Source organism: Xenopus laevis, chromosome 4L (assembly GCF_017654675.1).
Source record: "Xenopus laevis strain J_2021 chromosome 4L, Xenopus_laevis_v10.1, whole genome shotgun sequence".
NCBI classification, from domain to species: Eukaryota; Metazoa; Chordata; class Amphibia; order Anura; family Pipidae; genus Xenopus; species Xenopus laevis.
In genome coordinates, this window is record NC_054377.1 from 151,754,253 (window position 1) to 151,773,321 (window position 19,069).

A 19,069-nucleotide genomic window follows, 5' to 3' on the forward strand; every position below is an offset into this window, starting at 1 on the left:
TTCTATTGTGTACTCATGGGCTTCTGTATCAGACTAACTGTTTTCAGCTTAAACCTCCAGGGCTAGGGCTTGAGCATGCTCAGTTTGCTCCTCTCCCCTTCCTCCTGTAATCTGAGCCCAGAGCTATGAGTGAGGAGGGAGAGACTCAGGCAGGAAGTGACATCACACCAAGCTAATATGGCAGCTGCTATCCTAAACAAACAGAGAAAGCTTACAAAAAGGGGTTCTAGAACTGTTTACTCAGGCATGTTAAAGCATTCAATGAGTAAGTGCCCATTCAGGCACAAAATGCGTTAGTATTATATTTGTCCTAATAAAGTCTTTTTTAATTCAATAATATTTGGGCTACTACATTACAAGCAAATGGATATCACCGTATTTTAGATCTTACATATTGAAGAAAACTGATTGGCAACCCTTGGACTGGGTGGTTGCCCTGGTGAGGCACCATTTCACAATTTACAATTTATTCTTATTCTTTATTTTGAATTTATATATTTTTCAAGGATAAAGCCACACACCATTGCTTGTATGTTTTTGTATGGTAAAGCATTCTACTACTAATATTGTGGTTAATCTATTGGCAATAAACTGCCTCGGTAGCTTTCCTTCTCCTTTAAGGTCTTGGAGCCGTCAGAGTTCCATTTCTCTGGACATTTTCTGTTTAATTAATAACTTTCTCTATACAGGGCCTCCAAAACTGACCTTAATATTTACTGGCCTATTTATTAAACCTGGATTTTTTTCTGGTCTGGAAAAACTTGAATTTGTAGAGGCCAAAAAAACCTAGAATTGTTTTAGATTTATTATACCCCGAAGCTGCTAACAATCCGAATTGGAAAATACTCTAGCTAAAACAAGTCAAGGTCATGTAGAAGTCAATGGCAGATAACCCTTTTACGATTCGATGATTTTTCTTGACTCCGGGATCGGCGCTGGTTTTCGTGCGATAATACGAAAAACTCTGGGTTTTCGGCTCGAAACAACTCGAAAAAGTCGAACGGTTAGAGCGAAGAATCCAAAAATGTCATACGATTCTAATTGTTGCACAATTTTGTCAAGACTTTTCAAGCACAGACGTTTTCGCGCTGATTTGTTGGTAAATTCGTGGATGGGAGTTAGGTCGTCTTTGTTTTAATAGAAAAATTTGAGTTTCAGTAAATACATCCTTAAAGGGTAAGTAAACTTTTAAAATAAGTCAGTGTAAAATTGATGCGAGTGCTATTCTAAGCATTCATTATTTATTTTGTTTTATTCCAAGATATTAAGGGATACATGTACTGTTAATGTTTTATTCCAACAGCGCCACCTGCTGGTCAGTTTCCAAGTAGTCAAGGAAGTTGTCAGGAGAAAGAAAGAGGCTGCTCTGACCAGCAGGTGGCGCTCTTCTAACAGAATTAATTCATATTAATAGTACATGTATCCCTTAATATCTTGGAATAAAAAATAAATAAATAACTTATGTAAATGACTAAAGTGCTTAGAATAGCCCCCTCATCCATTCTACATTCACAAACCTTAAAGGTTTACTTATCCTTTAATGTTCTATCTCAACCTTTAACATTTCAGTTTAACCTACATCTTTTATTATTATTATTATTATTATTATTATTCTATTTTCCTATACAGACTAGTATTTGATTTATCCTTCCCCCTACTATACAGCATTTCTTTATTACTTTTTTAGTGATGCAGAATTATAATCCCTAGAATATTTTCTGTCACTAATGGGCAGATTTATCAAAGGTCGAGGTGAATTTTCGAATAAAATAAAATAAAATCGAATTTTGAGTTATTTTTTGTGTACTTCGACTAGGGAATAGTCCAAATTCGATTCGAATATCAAAATTTATCATGTTCTCTCTCTTTAAAAATTCAACTTTGACCATTCTCCATCTAAAACCTGCCGAATTGCTGTTTTAGCCTATGAGGAACCTCCTAGAACCTATGTGGAGTCAATTGGTGGACTTTGAAAAATCAACGTTTTTTTGGGAAAAAACTTCGAATCGAATTCGATCGAATGCTCTATTCCTTTGATTCATACAATTCGAATTCGGCTGAATATGGACCTATTCGACCAAAAAAAAAATTCGACTTAATTTCGGTTGGTCTTTTTGAATTAGAATTTCGAAGTATTTTCAATTCGAAATTCGACCCTTGATAAATATGCCCCTAACTGTAAACCAGCCATTCCGTCACAAATCATGGTGCTCCATACTACTTGGCAGGGCCATCACCACCCTTACAAAATGTTACCAAAGTCATTTTAATGGGTTATGAATAAGGCCTAAAGTTTATTGTCTATAACTGTCATATGAGGAGCGATCACCAAGCATCAGTCAGTCTGTTGGTTACACAGAGTATAATTAGGGTTTGTACCAGTTCAGAGTTAGACATCGTTCTGTCAGATTTGGTTCCATGGGAACTGTCTGGCATCATAGCACTTTGCTAAACTCTAGAGGGTTATTAAAGTCCGAATGCCAAAAACTCGAAAAATTTGAGTTTTTTTAACTATAAAATCCAAATTTTGTGTGGGGAAAAAAACCCTGAATTTTTCAGGATTTATTATACCGTGACGCGCAACCGGGCCCCGCCCCCTCCGTACGGCCTGCAGTTTCAGTGGCGCGCGGGCTGCCGGGGGGCCCTGAGGGGGTGTGGGCCCGCTCGCACCCCCTGCTCCCCCGGTAGTTCCGCCAATGTATACCCCGAGGATGGAAAAAATGTAAATGTATAAATCAGGCATCTCAGACCTGCCGAGGTTGTATATAAGTCAAAGGAAGAAGTCCCAAAGATATCCTGATCTACGCTGGGTTTTGTGCAATAATCCGAAGATCTTGTGGTTTTTGGGCAAAAATCCGAAAAAAATCAGGCGGAAAATCAGAAAAATCTATTTTTTTCCCATACAGGAAATTTTCAGAAAACATGTATTGATAAATAAGGGATAAAAACCTGTGCGGATATGGTCGGGGTAACTTTCAGAAAATTATGAGATATTTTTGGATTTTGATAAAAAAAACCCTAGGTGTAGGGTGAGATGTTTGAAGGTGCTTTAAATTCTCCTGTTAAATTGCACATAGATCTTTCAGGGTCATAAAACGTTTAAAGTGCAACACATGAAACAGCAGGGAAAAAAAACTGTGCATAAAAATAAATGATTGTGTCGGGTTTGGGATTTAAAGTTTCTGCTACTGGAAAGTGTTAAACCACGAGAAAGAACATTCCTCCTTTTCTGTCTGTATTACATATGGTCGTCTCTAATTGGCAACAGATGTCTTTATCTTCCATATATTGTCTTTTTAATCAAAAACCAAATCCCCTGCTTCCACCTTGTGGCCATGAAACACTCAGCCATGCCGAATAGAAAGCCTTTAGATGCTGGCTGTGGCTTCTCTCTGCCAGTCTGGGCTACTCACCTTTCTGTCCGGCCAGTTGTACTTGGCAAATATGTTGTCGTATGTGTCGACTGCTCCATCTGCAATAAGCATTATGGCTTGACTACAAATACTTCCTTCTCCCGAATGGTTGAACTGCAAAGACAAAAAACTCATATGACCCTCTTGTTCTTTTCAAAGTCGATTCACAGTCAAAATGCAGGTTTCGACTAAGCAGACATGAAGGGGGTCAACAAATGGCAATTTCAGTACAAGGCACAATTTCATTCCTCACTGTAAGTACATTTCTGTTCTTTTTGTTTAGGCCACAAAATGTGCACAAGATAAACCAGTGTGGGGTAAGCATGTTTTTTGCACCATAAATCAGGACACCACACTTCATGGTAGCTTGGCCAATCCTTGCGGGTCAGCTGTATTAACTCTATATCCAATCTACTCTACTCAGCTTTTTATCCAACAAAAAAACAACCCAGCACTTACTGACCAGTTACAGTGCGATGTGCTCCACAGCAAGCCTCCATAAGGAACCCACTTGAAATTGTAGAGCCTTCTATAATTTGGACATTGAGGCCACCCACGATCAACTAGACAGTTCTAATTAGGAGTAATGGAAATAATCACAACCCATAATTAAACTCAAGATGACTACTCTGCTCCTCAGGGGTGCGCCTCTAGGTTTATATACTGAGAGGTATAGGGAAAGAAAATAGACGGAATATAAAAATGTAGGGAAACGTGCTTACTGAAAAGAGGAGTTAAAGGGCATGTAAAGGCAAAAAAATAAAATCCCATTTTTAATTTCTTTAATGAAAAAGAAAGCTATCTCCAATATACTTTAATTAGAAAATGTGTACTGTTTTTATAAGAAACCTGACTGTATGCAGTGACATTCTTCCTTCATTTACTGCTGTGGATAGGAATTGTCAGACAGTCCCTAACTGCTCTGCAGGAAACAATCATACTTATGAACAGCAGGGGGAGCCCTCGCCTTACTTCCCAGCCATGCAGAACTCAAGCCGCTTTGTTTGTTTCCCTGTAGAGCAGTCGGCGACTGTGTAGAGATTTGTATTGGATTTTATTTTTGCCTTTACATCCCCTTTACTGTTTCCAACTCCAGCTGCAGGGACAAAGATCATGGAGCCAGATGTAAACAGATAAACTGGGATTCTATTTGGAGCCACTGGTTCTGCAGAGTTGGAGAAAGTTTGTATTAAACAATACAAAAACTATAAAATCCACATTAGATTACATGACAACACAGGACCCAGTGCAGTCTGTATATTCTAATTAAGTCTTGTTGTATCGGCTTCTGGCAGATATTATTTGACTTGTGCTGTTTTGATAATTTATGATGATCCCTAAGCAGCCCAGATCACACTGAGCATGTGCACAGTCTTAGTCTTGCAAAGATGTATAACAAAGTTACAAAATGGTGACCCCCCTGTGGCCAACTTTGAAAGCATAAATCATTTGTTTGATTAGGCTTGTGGTGCAGTAACTTCATGTTTATGTTTAGTATACAAAATACAGCATTTCAGCATTTTATTTTAGACTTTACTTCCCCTTTAAGAGACTGAAGAAGTGACAAGAAAGTCATTGGGGATAGGAAGTAGGGAGATAACTGAGAATAGAAATGAAACACTGAAGGAGGTGAATGAGAGAAGAAATGACCAAACTGAGAGAAAGGAGAAAAATACAAAGCTGGTGGAAGTGCAAAACAAAATCCAGAATAGGAAAAAGAAACTAAGAAAACAAAAGAGGACACAATTGTAGCAAAAGAAAGATATTGAAAGTATAGAGAGGAGTGTCAAAAATTTATATGTGCTCATCCAGTTTGGCATTGTCTAAAGTCAAGTATCTCATCCAGTTTTCAAATGGAAAAAGGTCTCAGGGTCAGTTTATGGACCTAAGATTGAGAATAATTGTTTATAGTTAATAATTAACAATTCATTTTCTTTGCCTCCTTAGACATAATCATAAACTATTTTTGGTTCTAGTCTATAGCCAGGGACAAACAGGTTCCAGTGTCATCCAGCAAGGTTCTGTCTGATTATTGGTCGAGACTATAGAAGATGGATCTAGTTCAGCGTTCTGGAGGCCAGGTCATCAAAGTGTTGAGAGGAGGACACTATCACATCACAAGTTTGTAATACCCAATCCCTATCAAACTTTTTGATTTTGATTTTGTTATCCAGAATGCTCAGGACCTGGGGGCTTCCGGATAAAGGATCTTCCCTAATTTGGATCTTCATACCTTAAGTCTACTAGAAAATCATAAAAAACATTAAATAAACCAAATAGGCTGGTTGTGCTTCCAATAAGGATTAATTATATCTTAGTTGGGATCAAGTACAAGTTACTGTTTTATTATTACACAGAAAAAGGAAATCATTTTTAAAAAATTGGATTATTTGGACAACATAGAGTCAATGGGAGATGGTTGTTCCATAATTCGGAGCTTTCTTGATAATGGGTTTCCGGATAACGGATCCCATCCCTGTACCAGAAAAACTTTGATTTAGCAGTGTCTAATTCTGTAATAACAATTATTAAGGCAGTCGAATCCTCCAAATAAAGCAAAAGAAAAAATGTCCAAAAATGTAACATTACTTGAAAAAGTCTCCAACATGTTTTCCCGACAAGCATGTGAGCGTGGGGGGGTTTCCATAATAATAATAATAACACAATGACAAACGTCTTACGATGAACTACAATTAGACTTAAAGTGACTCATCAGTTTCTAGGAGCCAAATTCAATGCTTCCTGACATTTATAGCATTTGGGGCGCGATTAGCAGTCTTTGAAATGTCACAGTATTCCATTTAATTGACTAAGAAAAAAAAAATGTAATCACCGCAAAGATTCCATTCCTCGCCGAAACATAATTGCAGTTGCCACAGGATCCACGAGATATTTAAAAAAGAAAAAAACCAGTGTATATTGTTCGAGCACTTACTAACACTGAATACGTGCTTGAAAAGACTGAATATTTTTAGATTTTGAATATATTAGTGTCAAGAGATGAAAGTCGAAACATTGAAATGGCAGATCTGTAGAAAAGTGGCATCGATCCAACCGCCATTGTTAAAGGGCACCTATCACAGCCAAAATCAAATACAAATGAACAATCTGACCAGTACAAGCTAAACACGTTTAATCAAACTACATATATAGTTTTTTGAAAAAACTGCAGGTTTTAAAAAAATCCCTTACTTTGTCAAATGGGTTCTTTCACTGAGGGAGGCCATACTGTGACTATAGCAGAGACTCTAATATGCAAATTTCAGGAGCATGCTCAGATTGTAACACTGCTTTGAGTATTCTACCCAGAATGCCTTGTTTTAGTAAACTCCTCCACTGGAAGTATCAGGAGATTTCCCTATCTTGTCCCCTGCTGGTGATGTCATTATGCAAATGAAGGGCACACAGTAACTTCCAGCAGGTGGCAGCACTACTGAACAGCAACTAACACACAGGTTTGGATGATTTGAAAATAGCTTAGATACGGAAGAGCACTGGGGCCAGCAAAAAAAAAATTATGGTGAATTATGACTTTTAAAAGTCATAATTATGACTTTAAATCTCATAATTATGACTTTTAAACTCATAATTATGACTTTAAAAAGTCAAAATTATGACTTTTCATCTCATAATTATGATTTTTATTCTCATAATTATGACCTTAAAAAGTCGAAATTATGACTTTTAATCTCATAATTATGACTTTTAAATCTCATAATTATGACTTTAAATCTCATAATTATGACTTTAAAAAGTCGAAATTATGACTTTTAATCTCATAATTATGAATTTTATCCTCATAATTATGAAAAGTCGAAATTGTGACTTTAAATCTCATAATTATGACTTTTAAACTCGTAATTATGACTTTAAAAAGTTGAAATTATGATTTTTAATCTCATAATTATGACTTTTATTCTCATAATTATGACTTTAAAAAGTCGAAATTATGACTTTTAATCTCATAATTATGACTTTTAAATCTCATAATTATGACTTTAAATCTCATAATTATGACTTTAAAAAGTCGAAAATATGACTTTTATTCTCATAATTATGACTTTTAAAAGTCATAATTCACCATAATTTTTTTTTTTTGCTGGCCCCAGTGCTCTTCCGTACTTCTGTAATAATGAGATTAAAAGTCATAATTTAGACTTTTTAAAGTCATAATTATGAGTTTAAAAATCATAATTATGAGATTAAAAATCATAATTTCGACTTTTTAAAGTCATAATTATGAGATTTAAAAGTCATAATTATGAGATTAAAAATCATAATTTCGACTTTTTAAAGTCATAATTATGAGAATAAAAGTCATAATTATGAGTTTAAAAGTCATAATTTCGACTTTTTAAAGTCATAATTATGAGACTAAAAGTCATAATTCTGAGATTAAAAGTCATAATTTCGACTTTTTAAAGTCATAATTATGAGTTTAAAGGAGAAGGAAAGCTACGGAGGCATTTTATTGCCTATAGATTAGCTGCAATAGTACAAGCTAGAATGCTATATTTATTCTGTAGAATGTTTTACCATTTTTAGTAAAAAGCTCTAGAAACTCTCTGTTTGTTTAGGATAGGAGCTGCAGTATTAATGTGGTGTGACATCACTTCCTGCCTGAGTCTCTCCCTGCTCTGGGCTCAGATTACAGTAGAGAAGGAAGGGAGGGGGAAGAGGAGCAAACTGAGCATGCTCTTGCCCAGGGCAATGAGGTTTAAGCTGAAAACAGGAAGTCTGATGCAGAAGCCCATGAGTACACAATAGAAGGAAAGAAATGCAGTGTTTCTTTTGACAGGGGACTCAGAGCAGCATTACTTTGGGGGTTTACTGGTATATTTAGATGGACCTTTCTGATAAGGCTTACTTAGTTTTAACCTTTCCTTCTCCTTTAAAAGTCATAATTTCGACTTTTTAAAGTCATAATTATGAGTTTAAAAGTCAGAATTATGAGATTTAAAGTTATAATTATGACTTTTAAAAGTCATAATTCACCATAATTTTTTTTTTTTTTTGCTGGCCCCAGTGCTCTTCCATACTTAGAAGGGTTGATAAGCAACAAGGAATTTCAACTGAGCATGTGCGAGATTTCAGAGCTACAGTTGGCTGGGAAGATATAGGTAGGAGGAGCCAGTGAAATCCAAGATGGCTGCCTCTGCAGGGGAGATAGGGGAGATCTTGCAGAAGGAATAGTAGTGAGCTGATCATTTACATTATACAAACAATTCTAACTGTTTTAAAAATCAGATTTCTTGAACTTTCACACAGTGTTTTTACTTAGTAAATGATTTTGGTCATGATTGGTGCCCTTTAATAAACTACTTTACCCAATTCCAAAAAAGATTCAAAAAGCGTGCACACACTACATGGCAGCGTCTAGAAAGGCCTGGCATTATTTTGACATCTAATGCGGAAAGATTTTTCATCCAAATAACATTTTCACAAATTATCAATGACACCCTTGTTCTGTCATCTAAAAATATTACAAACAAACAGAAAGTGCAAAATGTTACAGGAGCCGCCCACCAGTTCAGCTTTATGGCCCAAAATATTCTCATAATTATCACTATCTTTAGCAACAGAAACCCAGAGATTGTGAATAAACTGCTGCTGCCGCAAGGACGTATTTATAAATGGTGGGAATGTGGCTTTCATGTCACATTCAGCGGGTTTACATTTTGTATTACTCTGTGGATAAAAAAAGAAGTACTCCGAAATATTTCTCTTTATTAGGGATGAGCAAATGTTTTCACCAGCCATGGACCTGTGGCGAAATTTCGCATTTGGCCATCTGCGAATGTTTTTGCGAAACTGCAGCAAAAATTTGCGGCGGAAAAAATCTGCACGACCAAAAAGTCACCAAGACAAAAATGAAGCCATAAGAAAAAATGCCCATTGATTTTAATGCATTTGAACAAAAAAAGTTGTCCAACAAGAAATTACGACCATTCATATTAATGCATTTGGAAAAAAAAGTTGCCATATAAAAAACGCCCATTGACTTTAATGCATTTGGGGAAAAAAAGTTGCCATATAAAAAACGCACATTGACTAATGCATTTGGGGAAAAAACGTCGCCATAAGAAAAAACTCCCATTGACTTTAATGCATTTGGACAAAAAAAAATTGTCCAACAAGAAATTACGACCATTCATTTAATGCATTTGGAAAAAAACAGTTGCCATATAAAAAACACCCATTGACTTTAATGCATTTGGGGGGGAAAAGTCGCCATAAGAAAACACTCCCATTGACTTTAATGCATTTGGAAAAAAAAGTCATCATAAGAAAATACGCCCATTGACTTAAATGCATTTGGAAAAAAAAGTTGCCATATAAAAAACACCCATTGACTTTAATGCATTTGGACAAAAAAGTCGTCATAAGAAAAAACTCCCACTGACTTTAATGCATTTGGACAAAAAAATTTGCCACAAGAAAATACGCCCATTGACTTTATTGCATTTGGACAAAAATGTCGCCATAAAAAAATACGCATATTGAATTTAATGCATTTGGACAAAAAACTTGCCACTAGGGATGGGCAAATTTTTTCACTTTGTTTTGCCGCAAAAATGCCGCCCATAGACATGTATGGCGTCGTGTGTCAAAAAAAAAAAAGAAGCGCTTCAAAAAAAAATGTTGCCCCACAGACTTTAATTGGCGGGGGCATATTTTTGGCATAACAAAACGGGTCAAATTCGCCCATCCCTTTTCGCCACATGAAAATACGCCCATTGACTTTAATGCATTTGGACAAAAAAAGTCGCCACAAGAAAAAATGGCCATTGACTTTAATGCATTTGGAGTGAAAAATTGTTGCGTGCAAAAAATTTGTCACCTATTGACTTCAATGCGTTTTGCAAGTTTTTCAGCATATCGCACATTTTTTATCTGTTTCGCAGATTTTTCAACAAAGTGAAATGGGACAAATCCGCTTATCACTACACTTTATTACTTAATTAACTTATTACTAATATTTGGAAAGGGCGCAATCTTGTGATGTGACTGATATCCCTGTGGTGGATATTTTGGTTTGGACCAGGGTTTTCTATGTAGGTCTTCTGCAGCTTTGGCTAGACCCGTTTATCTTTACACTATTGTTTCTATATTACTAACTGAAGTGCACCATGATTAAAGGGCTTGTTCACCTTTAAGTTAACTGTTTGTATGAGGTAGAGAGGGATTTAGAAAAGGGAACCACCCCATTAACACAATAAACATGTAGAAGAAACAGATGATGCTGCAAACTACAGGTATAGGACCCATTATCCGGAAACCCATTATCCATTATGGAAAGGCCGTCTCCCATAGACTTCATTTTAATCAAATAATTTAAATATTTAAAACTGATTTCCTTATTCTGTGTAATAATAAAACACTAGCTTGTACTTGATCCCAACTAAAGGTGGCCATACACGGATAGATCCGCTCGTTTGGCGATGTCGCCAAACGAGCGGATCTCCCTCCGATATGCCCACCTTGAGGTGGGCAATATCGGGCTGATCCGATCGTGGGCCCTAGGGCCCAACGATCGGATCCTAGCGTTCGCCAAACGGGCGGTCGGATCGCGGGACCGCATCAACGAACAGATGCGGCCGCGATCCGACGGGATTTTTAACCCCATCCGATCGAGATCTGGCCGACTTTCGGCCAGATCTCGATCGGGGAAGCCCGTCGGGGGCCCCCATACACGGGCCAATAAGCTGCCGACTTGGTCTGTCGGCAGCTTTTATCGGCCCGTGTATGGCCACCTTAAGAACACTCCTATTGGGTTTATTTTATATTTAAATGATTCTTTAGTTGACAAAGTATGTGGATCCAAGTTATGGAAAAATCCCTTATTCAGAAACCCCCCAGGTCCAAGAATTATATATAAAAGGTCCAATACCTGTATAATGAAATACTATAAACCATTCCCTGCTGCTTTACAGTGTCCTGTTACGGCTGTATAAGTCTTACTCTGATTGGGCAGCACTATTTCTAATAGAGTTTGCATCTGGAGTATTTAGAAACTTTCCTCTGATTTCTCGTGTGTGAGCTGACACTTTATATACTACATACTCTATACTATACTATATATAGTGAATAAAGTACCCCCTCTTGTAAAATATAAGGATATTAGAAGTTACCGAGGAGTTTCATGACCATATAAAAGTACGAGGCTGAAGGCCGAGTGTTTTTATACAGGTCATGGAACTCCGAGGTAACTTCTAATATCCTTATATTTTGCAACTGGGGGTACTTTATTTATTATAATACACAAGTTTCAGTGAGTCATGTGACAGAAATGACATCAGAACTCACCGTTTATAACTGATGACATCAGAACTCACCGTTTATAAGGATATAATTTACAGGATATTCATGGCTTTTGTGTAATATATATATATATATATACTCGCTGTTCTTCTTTGAAGTTATGAGCTCACACCAGTAAGTGCCATAACAATTACTCTAACCCAGTATATAACTTGTACAGAAAGTAAGTATTTCCTGGTTACCTCACAGGACACTCCCCCTCACTCTCTCATTAGCTGTAAGTACTTCCTGGTTACCTCACAGGACACTCCCCCTCACTCTCTCATTTGCTGTAAGTACTTCCTGGTTACCTCACAGGACACTCCCCCTCACTCTCTCATTAGCTGCATACCTCCCAACTGTCCCTTTTTCAGAGGGACAGTCCCTCGTTTGACAGCTCAACCCGCAGTCCCTCATTTGTACTGGAAAGTCCCTCTTTTCTCTGCACTGAACAGCCAGAAAAAGAAACAAAGTTTCTCACTTAATTGGCTTTTAGCAGAGAGCCCAGAACAGCTAACAGGTGCAAATAAGATACTTTGTAACAATTTTGAGACACAAAAACAGTTTAGATAAGGAGAAATATTTTCAAACTTTCATAACCTGCCAAATTTTGTAAAACAAACATGGTAATTAGGGGGCGTGTCCACAGAAAGGGGTGTGGTCAAAAAATTGCTGCGCTACGTGCAGGAAAACTATTTTTGTCCCTCTTTTTGCTTCCAAAATGTTGGGAGGTATGTAGCTGTAAGTACTTCCTGGTTACCTCACAGGGCTCTTTCTCTCACTCTCTCAGTTGCTGTACTTCCTGGTTACTTCGCAAGACACTTTCCCTGGAGGCAAGGTCCATTGTTGAGCCAAATAAACTTTATTAATAGTCAATGACATATTTCCATCTACATGATGATACAAATGAAATAAGTACTGGAAACAAAATGTGGTTGAGGTGGTGTGAATGGAAACTACACACTGGTACTTACCTCACTTAACAAATCAAAAGCCTCACTTAAGGCAATATCCAGCATTCCAATACCTTTTGCAGAGAGTTTGTCCAAGTGTTCCCTGAAATGCTGAAACAGATACAAATAAAATACATGAGAACAGCAGCTGACATTGAAAAATCCCTGATCAATGTTCTCTATTAGTGTGTATAAAGGGATGAAGGTCAGCAAGGTTTGTAATTCCACATTTTCTTTTCTTACATCCTAGTCATATGTTCATCGTACATACAAGGCCGGATGTACAGCAGATCCATGACATTAAATCAGAACACGAAGCTAACACTTTGCTCCCTGTCCAATACCAACATTGTGCAATGACTAATCATACATTCACAGGACGCAGTAGTACATGTAGGTAAGGGTGACCATACACAATAAGATCCACTCCTTTGGCGAGGTAGACCAACGAGAGGATCTTTCCCCAATATGCCCACCAACGGCAGGGCAATATTGGGTTAATCTGAACGCTCGGCCATAGGGCCAAACAATCAGATTACAATGAAGAGAATGGGCGCTGATGGGGCGTAGGACCAAATCAACTAGCACATGCTGTCCTCGATCACCAGAGAAAACAAACCTCCCCGATCAATATCTGGCTGATTTTTGGCCTAATATTGATCAGGGAGACCTGTCAGAAGCCCCATACACTGGCAGATAAGCTGCCCAATCAATCTAAAGAACCCATATCAGCATCTTTAATCTGCCAGTGTATGGCCACCTTTATCCAAACGAGGTTGGGAAGTGACATCAGCAAGTATAGTGGAATCTATGGGAAGGTTATAACCCACAGAGCTTCTCTTGGTCTTACCATACAGCAACTCTATGACTTGAGGAAACATCATAGTTTTTATATTTAATGAAGTCCCTCTGGCTCATATCAAATACCGTGCCCACACACCAACCATGGGCTTCAAGGTTCGGACTGGCCCTACGGGACACCGGTAAAAAAACCCCGGTGGGCCCCGCCGGCCCAGATCCGCACCCTGTGGTTCCTCTTCTTGCCACGAATGGCTTGAAGGGCCCAGGGCCTGAAGAACATAGTGCACGCGCGCAGCGGAGCACAGTGGCGGGGGGCCCAGAGACTAAAGCCCCAGTGGGCCTCTTCCTGTAACAGTGAGATCCCACTTCCTGTGGAGTTTGTTAATCAGTGAATGACATTGGAAAGATTGCCCATTTTTGATACAGACATTTAGAGCTGAATCATCTCATTTTGAGTTACAAACAGAATTGTACTTTGCATTTATGGCCAAGTTGTCTTTAACATCATATGGTTCTCCTTTAAAACTTCAAGGAGTGTTTCACTTTTAAGTTTATTTTAGTTTGTTATAGAATGGCCAATTCGAAGTATTTTTTCAATTTGTCTGTATTATTTATTTTTTATTATTTTTGAATTATTTGCCTTCTTCTTCTGACTGTTTCCGCCTTTCAAATGGGGGTCACTGACCCCATCTATAAACAAATGCTCTGTAAGGCTACACATTTATTGTTATTGCTACTTTTTATTACTCATTTTTCTATTTAGTTCCTCTCCTATTCATATTCCAGTCTCTTATTCAAATCAATGCATGGTTGCCCAGGTAATAGGGACCCTAGCAACCAAATGGCTGAAATGGCAAACCGGAGAGCTGCTGAATAAAAAGCTAAATAACTCAAAAACAAGTAATAAAAACCAATTGCAAATTGTCTCAGAATATCCCTCTCTACGTCCTACTTACAGTTAATATAAAAGAACCCCTTTAAGTCCACCTTAAAATGCATTTGTTTGAGTGTAGGCAGGTTTATTGCGAGGCCATCTGCATGTGAGTTTGGGAGCATAGACTGTTGGGTTAAATTGTTCCGACACTGCAGAATACGCTGTTCAAATATTTTGCCTGGTACCTCCCAATAATCTGTATTTTTACTCGACACTGCTGAGTCATGGGCCCCAAAGAGGGCTTAGACTTATACATGACTTATACACAATGGTAGAAGACTAGAAACTGAATACAAGAGGTAAACTTTCCCATTAAACCTTCATTTTATGCATCTTGAAGGTGAGGGTGACTGTATTTGGTATGTTCATAATAATTACTTGGATTTTATTCCTGATGGAATAGTGAATGTGATATTGGAGAAGGAGAAATACTATACAAGTAGATATACCGTATGTCATCATAAACATGGCCAGTGTTTGCAGTATAGCCATTCACCTTTCTAAATTTGATTTTGTCAACTTTGTCAGTGGAAAAGCCCATTGGACAGAGACAGATTTGTTTATCTAATTAATAACTGAAAGTACAAACTGTGTCAAACTGCCAAACATGCAATGTTCTCAGCCTGAATGTTCATATGTCATTAACTGCACCACTCACTGCACAGCTAAAGGGTAAATCCACCATTTAATAATCCGAAAATAGGCAGAACAATGAGGATATTGTTTATGATCATTGACAATTCTCTCTCTCTCTGTATAGTTGTATTTATACATATGGGTATAATATGTATTGTCTATGCACAATGGAACATTTTAAAATCATATTTTCTCATTTCATTGCATGTTTTTAAATATAAAATGCGTTCATTTATTTGAAAATGATCAAATGATTTTTTGTAATCTTAAAGGAGAATTCGACCCCCACTGTGATAAGTCCCCACTGGCCCCCCTCCCTGCCTTCCCCTTGCTAAGTGTTACCCCAGAATTGTGTCCCCTGTAGGATTACTGACCGCAAATGCAGAGTGAGCATAACAGAGCTCACGGGCGCCATCTTGCGAGGGTTCAGTAATCTTCAGGTCTTCTTCCGACGCTTCTGCAATTTTCGTCACTTCCGGCGCATGTGCAGTTGTAACTATCCAGAAAACTGCTCCAACTGAGCATGTGCCGATAAGCTGTTCACTATCAAACTGCGCTCACTCTGCATTTACGGCAGTAATACTACAGGGGACACAATTCTGGGGTAACATATAGCAGGGGGGAGGCAGGGAGGGGGCCAGTCGGAGATGGGCCAGTGGGGACTTATTACAGTAGGGGGTTTAGTCCTCCTTTAAATTGTTCTTATTTAAGAGACATTTCCTTCAGTAAACTGTGTTTGTGCTCAGCTTGGACACGATTAAAAGGAGAGGCTGCCCTGTGTTCAAATCAGCAGTTGGTTGCCTGTTGCAACCCTCGTGTGTCCCTGGTGTGAGGACAGGTGTTTCTCGTGAGCCTGCCACATGGGAGCTACAACCTATAATCTAAAATAGACGTACATTGGGACAGGTTACACTACCTGGGCAATAAGAGCTCTGGGGGAAAGGGACATTTCATCATAGCGAAAAAATTTGCTCATCCCAATCACTATTTAAAAGAGTGTGATCCGACTCTACAAAGTGTGGTAAGGAAAGGGTTACAAAGGCATGGTGCTATATGAGGCAGCATAACATCCTGAATACGCCTCAACTCCACTGCCCATTGGTATAAACTCGGGTAACTCTCAGGTGGCTCGGTAGCTCTGCAAATGCAAATAGCATGAGCGATAAGGTTTGGCTGTAAATATTCATCTGGTGAATGAGGTTGTTCTTTCCTGTAACATCTTATTTTCTTTAGCTAACACCATATTCACTAACACCATATTCAGTAACACCATATTCACTAACACCATATTCCCAGAAGAATAAGGTGGCAGCCCCTTAGAGGCCTATATACAGTATCAAAAAGTCAGATTATGGTGGTTTTTGAAACCATGACTAAACTCACAAACTCTAAAACTATGAATGTCATGAGATTCATTAAAAGATCAGAATAAAGAAAAGTACAAACGAAAATTCTTCTGAAAATTAGGAATACCTCCAAAACCTCTAAAGGTTTTTCAGACAATTCCAAGAGACAAAAATAATCTGAAAACCTTTAAAAGTTTAAAGATTTAAATGGTCCAATAGGATCATATCACTCTGACTTCTATAGGACCTCAACAACTTTTACCTGGCGAAGTTTTGTATTGGTGGTTTTCGTTGTTTTTACAACCGCGTGAGGGCACCCAGCAAAGCTGTGAGCGCAACTCCTTGCCGATGTGACGTGTGTGGGGGGGCACTATCGGCACACGCAGTTCACAGCCAGGGAAGAAGTGGACTGAGTGGGTGGGAGCCCAAGAGGGTCAGGGCCCACCAGGCTTTTTCCTGGCTTTTTACTCTTCTGCACATGCGTTGTCCCAAGGATAGTGAAGAAAGAAGAAGCGGAAGGAGAGGATCACTCCGAGGTGCTCGCTGGTGCAGTTTTCTGCTAACAGGAGCACTGGACTGGGGTATGAGGTGAATACAATCACTGGGGGTGCCTAACTTTTGGCACACCCAGTGCTTGTGACTTTCTTTCTCCTTTAAGAGCAGTTTCTTCACCAAACTGTGATTTATTTACTAGTCACAACCTTAATGGCTTCCATTAATCAAAAAGGAGGATCCAGGGGGTGCAGTTGTTTGCTGCAAAGGACACTAAGGCACATTTCATTCACTGAACAAATGACTTCTGCTCCGTGAGACTTTGATGGGGTTACTGAGAGCGATGCAAGATCAGCGTGTGTAATGAGCTGTTACACCCCTAGCAGCAGAGACGTGTGTGTGTCCAAGGGTGTTAAAGGGACAGAGTGTGAACAATAAAGAAAAATATTACTTCTTTAATATACCCTATGTATTGAATGAGCCCGATAAGAACATTAAAGAAGAAATAGAAATATTGAGCCCCTTAAAGTCATAAGCAAGCAAAACACGAGGGGTAAGTGTATTTCCTAAGATAAAGTTTAATTCAATCTCTAGCAAATTGTGACTGTTATATTGTATATACTGTATACTGTATATTGTACCTGTTGTATATATACTGTATATTGTAACTGTTATATTGTATATATACTGTATATTGTGTCTGTTATATTGTATATATACTGTATATTGTGTCTGTTATATTGTATATATACTGTATATTGTGTCTGTTATATTGTATATATACTGTATATTGTGTCTGTTATATTGTATATATACTGTATATTGTAACTGTTATATTGTATATATACTGTATATTGTAACTGTTATATTGTATATATACTGTATATTGTGACTGTTATATTGTATATATACTGTATATTGTAACTGTTATATTGTATATATACTGTATATTGTAACTGTTATATTGTATATATACTGTATATTGTACCTGTTGTATATATACTGTATATTGTAACTGTTATATTGTATATATACTGTATATTGTAACTGTTATATTGTATATATACTGTATATTGTAACGGTTTTACTGTATATATACTGTATATTGTAACTGTTATATTGTATATATACACTGTATATTGTAACTGTTATATTGTATATATACTGTATATTGTAACGGTTTTACTGTATATATACTGTATATTGTAACTGTTATATTGTATATATACTGTATATTGTAACTGTTATATTGTATATATACTGTATATTGTAACAATTATATTGTATATATACTGTATATTGTGACTGTTATATTGTGTTTATATATATATATATATATATATATATATAAGCATAAAGAAAAACCGCACCAACAGGTCTGTGTGCACTGTGTCTAAATTTACTATATATATATATATATATATATATATATATATATATATATATATATATATATATATATATATATATATATATATTTATATATATATACACACACACATATATATATATATATATATATATATATATATATATATATATATACTGTATATTGTAACTGTTATATTGTATATATACTGTATATTGTAACTGTTATATTGTATATATACTGTATATTGTAACTGTTATATTGTATATATACTGTATATTGTAACTGTTATATTGTATATATACTGTATATTGTAACTGTTATATTGTATATATACTGTATATTGTAACTGTTATATTGTATATATACTGTATATTATAACTGTCATATTGTATATATACTGTATATTGTAACTGTCATATTGTATATATTAGGGATGCACCGAATCCACTTTTTTGGATTCGGCCGAACCCCCGAATCCTTCACAAAGGATTCGGCCGAATACCGAACCGAATCCGAACCCTAATTTGCATATGCAAATTAGGGGTGGGAAGGGGAAAACATTTTTTACTTCCTTGTTTTCTGACAAAAAGTCACGCAATTTCCCTCCCTGACCCTAATTTGCATATGCAAATTAGGATTCGGATTCGGTTCGGCCGGGCAGAAGGATTCGGCCGAATCCGAATCCTGCTGAAAAAGGCCGAATCCTGGCCGAATCCCGAACCGAATCCTGGATTCGGTGCATCCCTAGTATATATACTGTATATTGTAACTGTTATATTGTATATATACTGTATATTGTGACTGTTATATTGTATATATAC

The 19,069-nt window shown here is 37.2% G+C and overlaps 1 protein-coding gene across 7 annotated transcripts in view; it reads right to left on the minus strand.

Moving 5' to 3' along the window:
• Positions 1-19,069, minus strand: part of cacna2d3.L (calcium channel, voltage-dependent, alpha 2/delta subunit 3 L homeolog) — a 504,571-nt gene that overhangs the window by 277,826 nt on the left and 207,676 nt on the right. For all 7 annotated transcript variants that reach the window (XM_041590967.1, XM_041590966.1, XM_041590965.1 and 4 more), the window contains 2 exons: positions 12,689-12,778; positions 3,414-3,527 (listed from right to left, as the gene is read on the minus strand). In XM_041590967.1, coding sequence (XP_041446901.1) covers positions 3,414-3,527; positions 12,689-12,778 — 204 coding nt within the window. The remainder of the gene's footprint in view (positions 1-3,413; positions 3,528-12,688; positions 12,779-19,069) is intronic.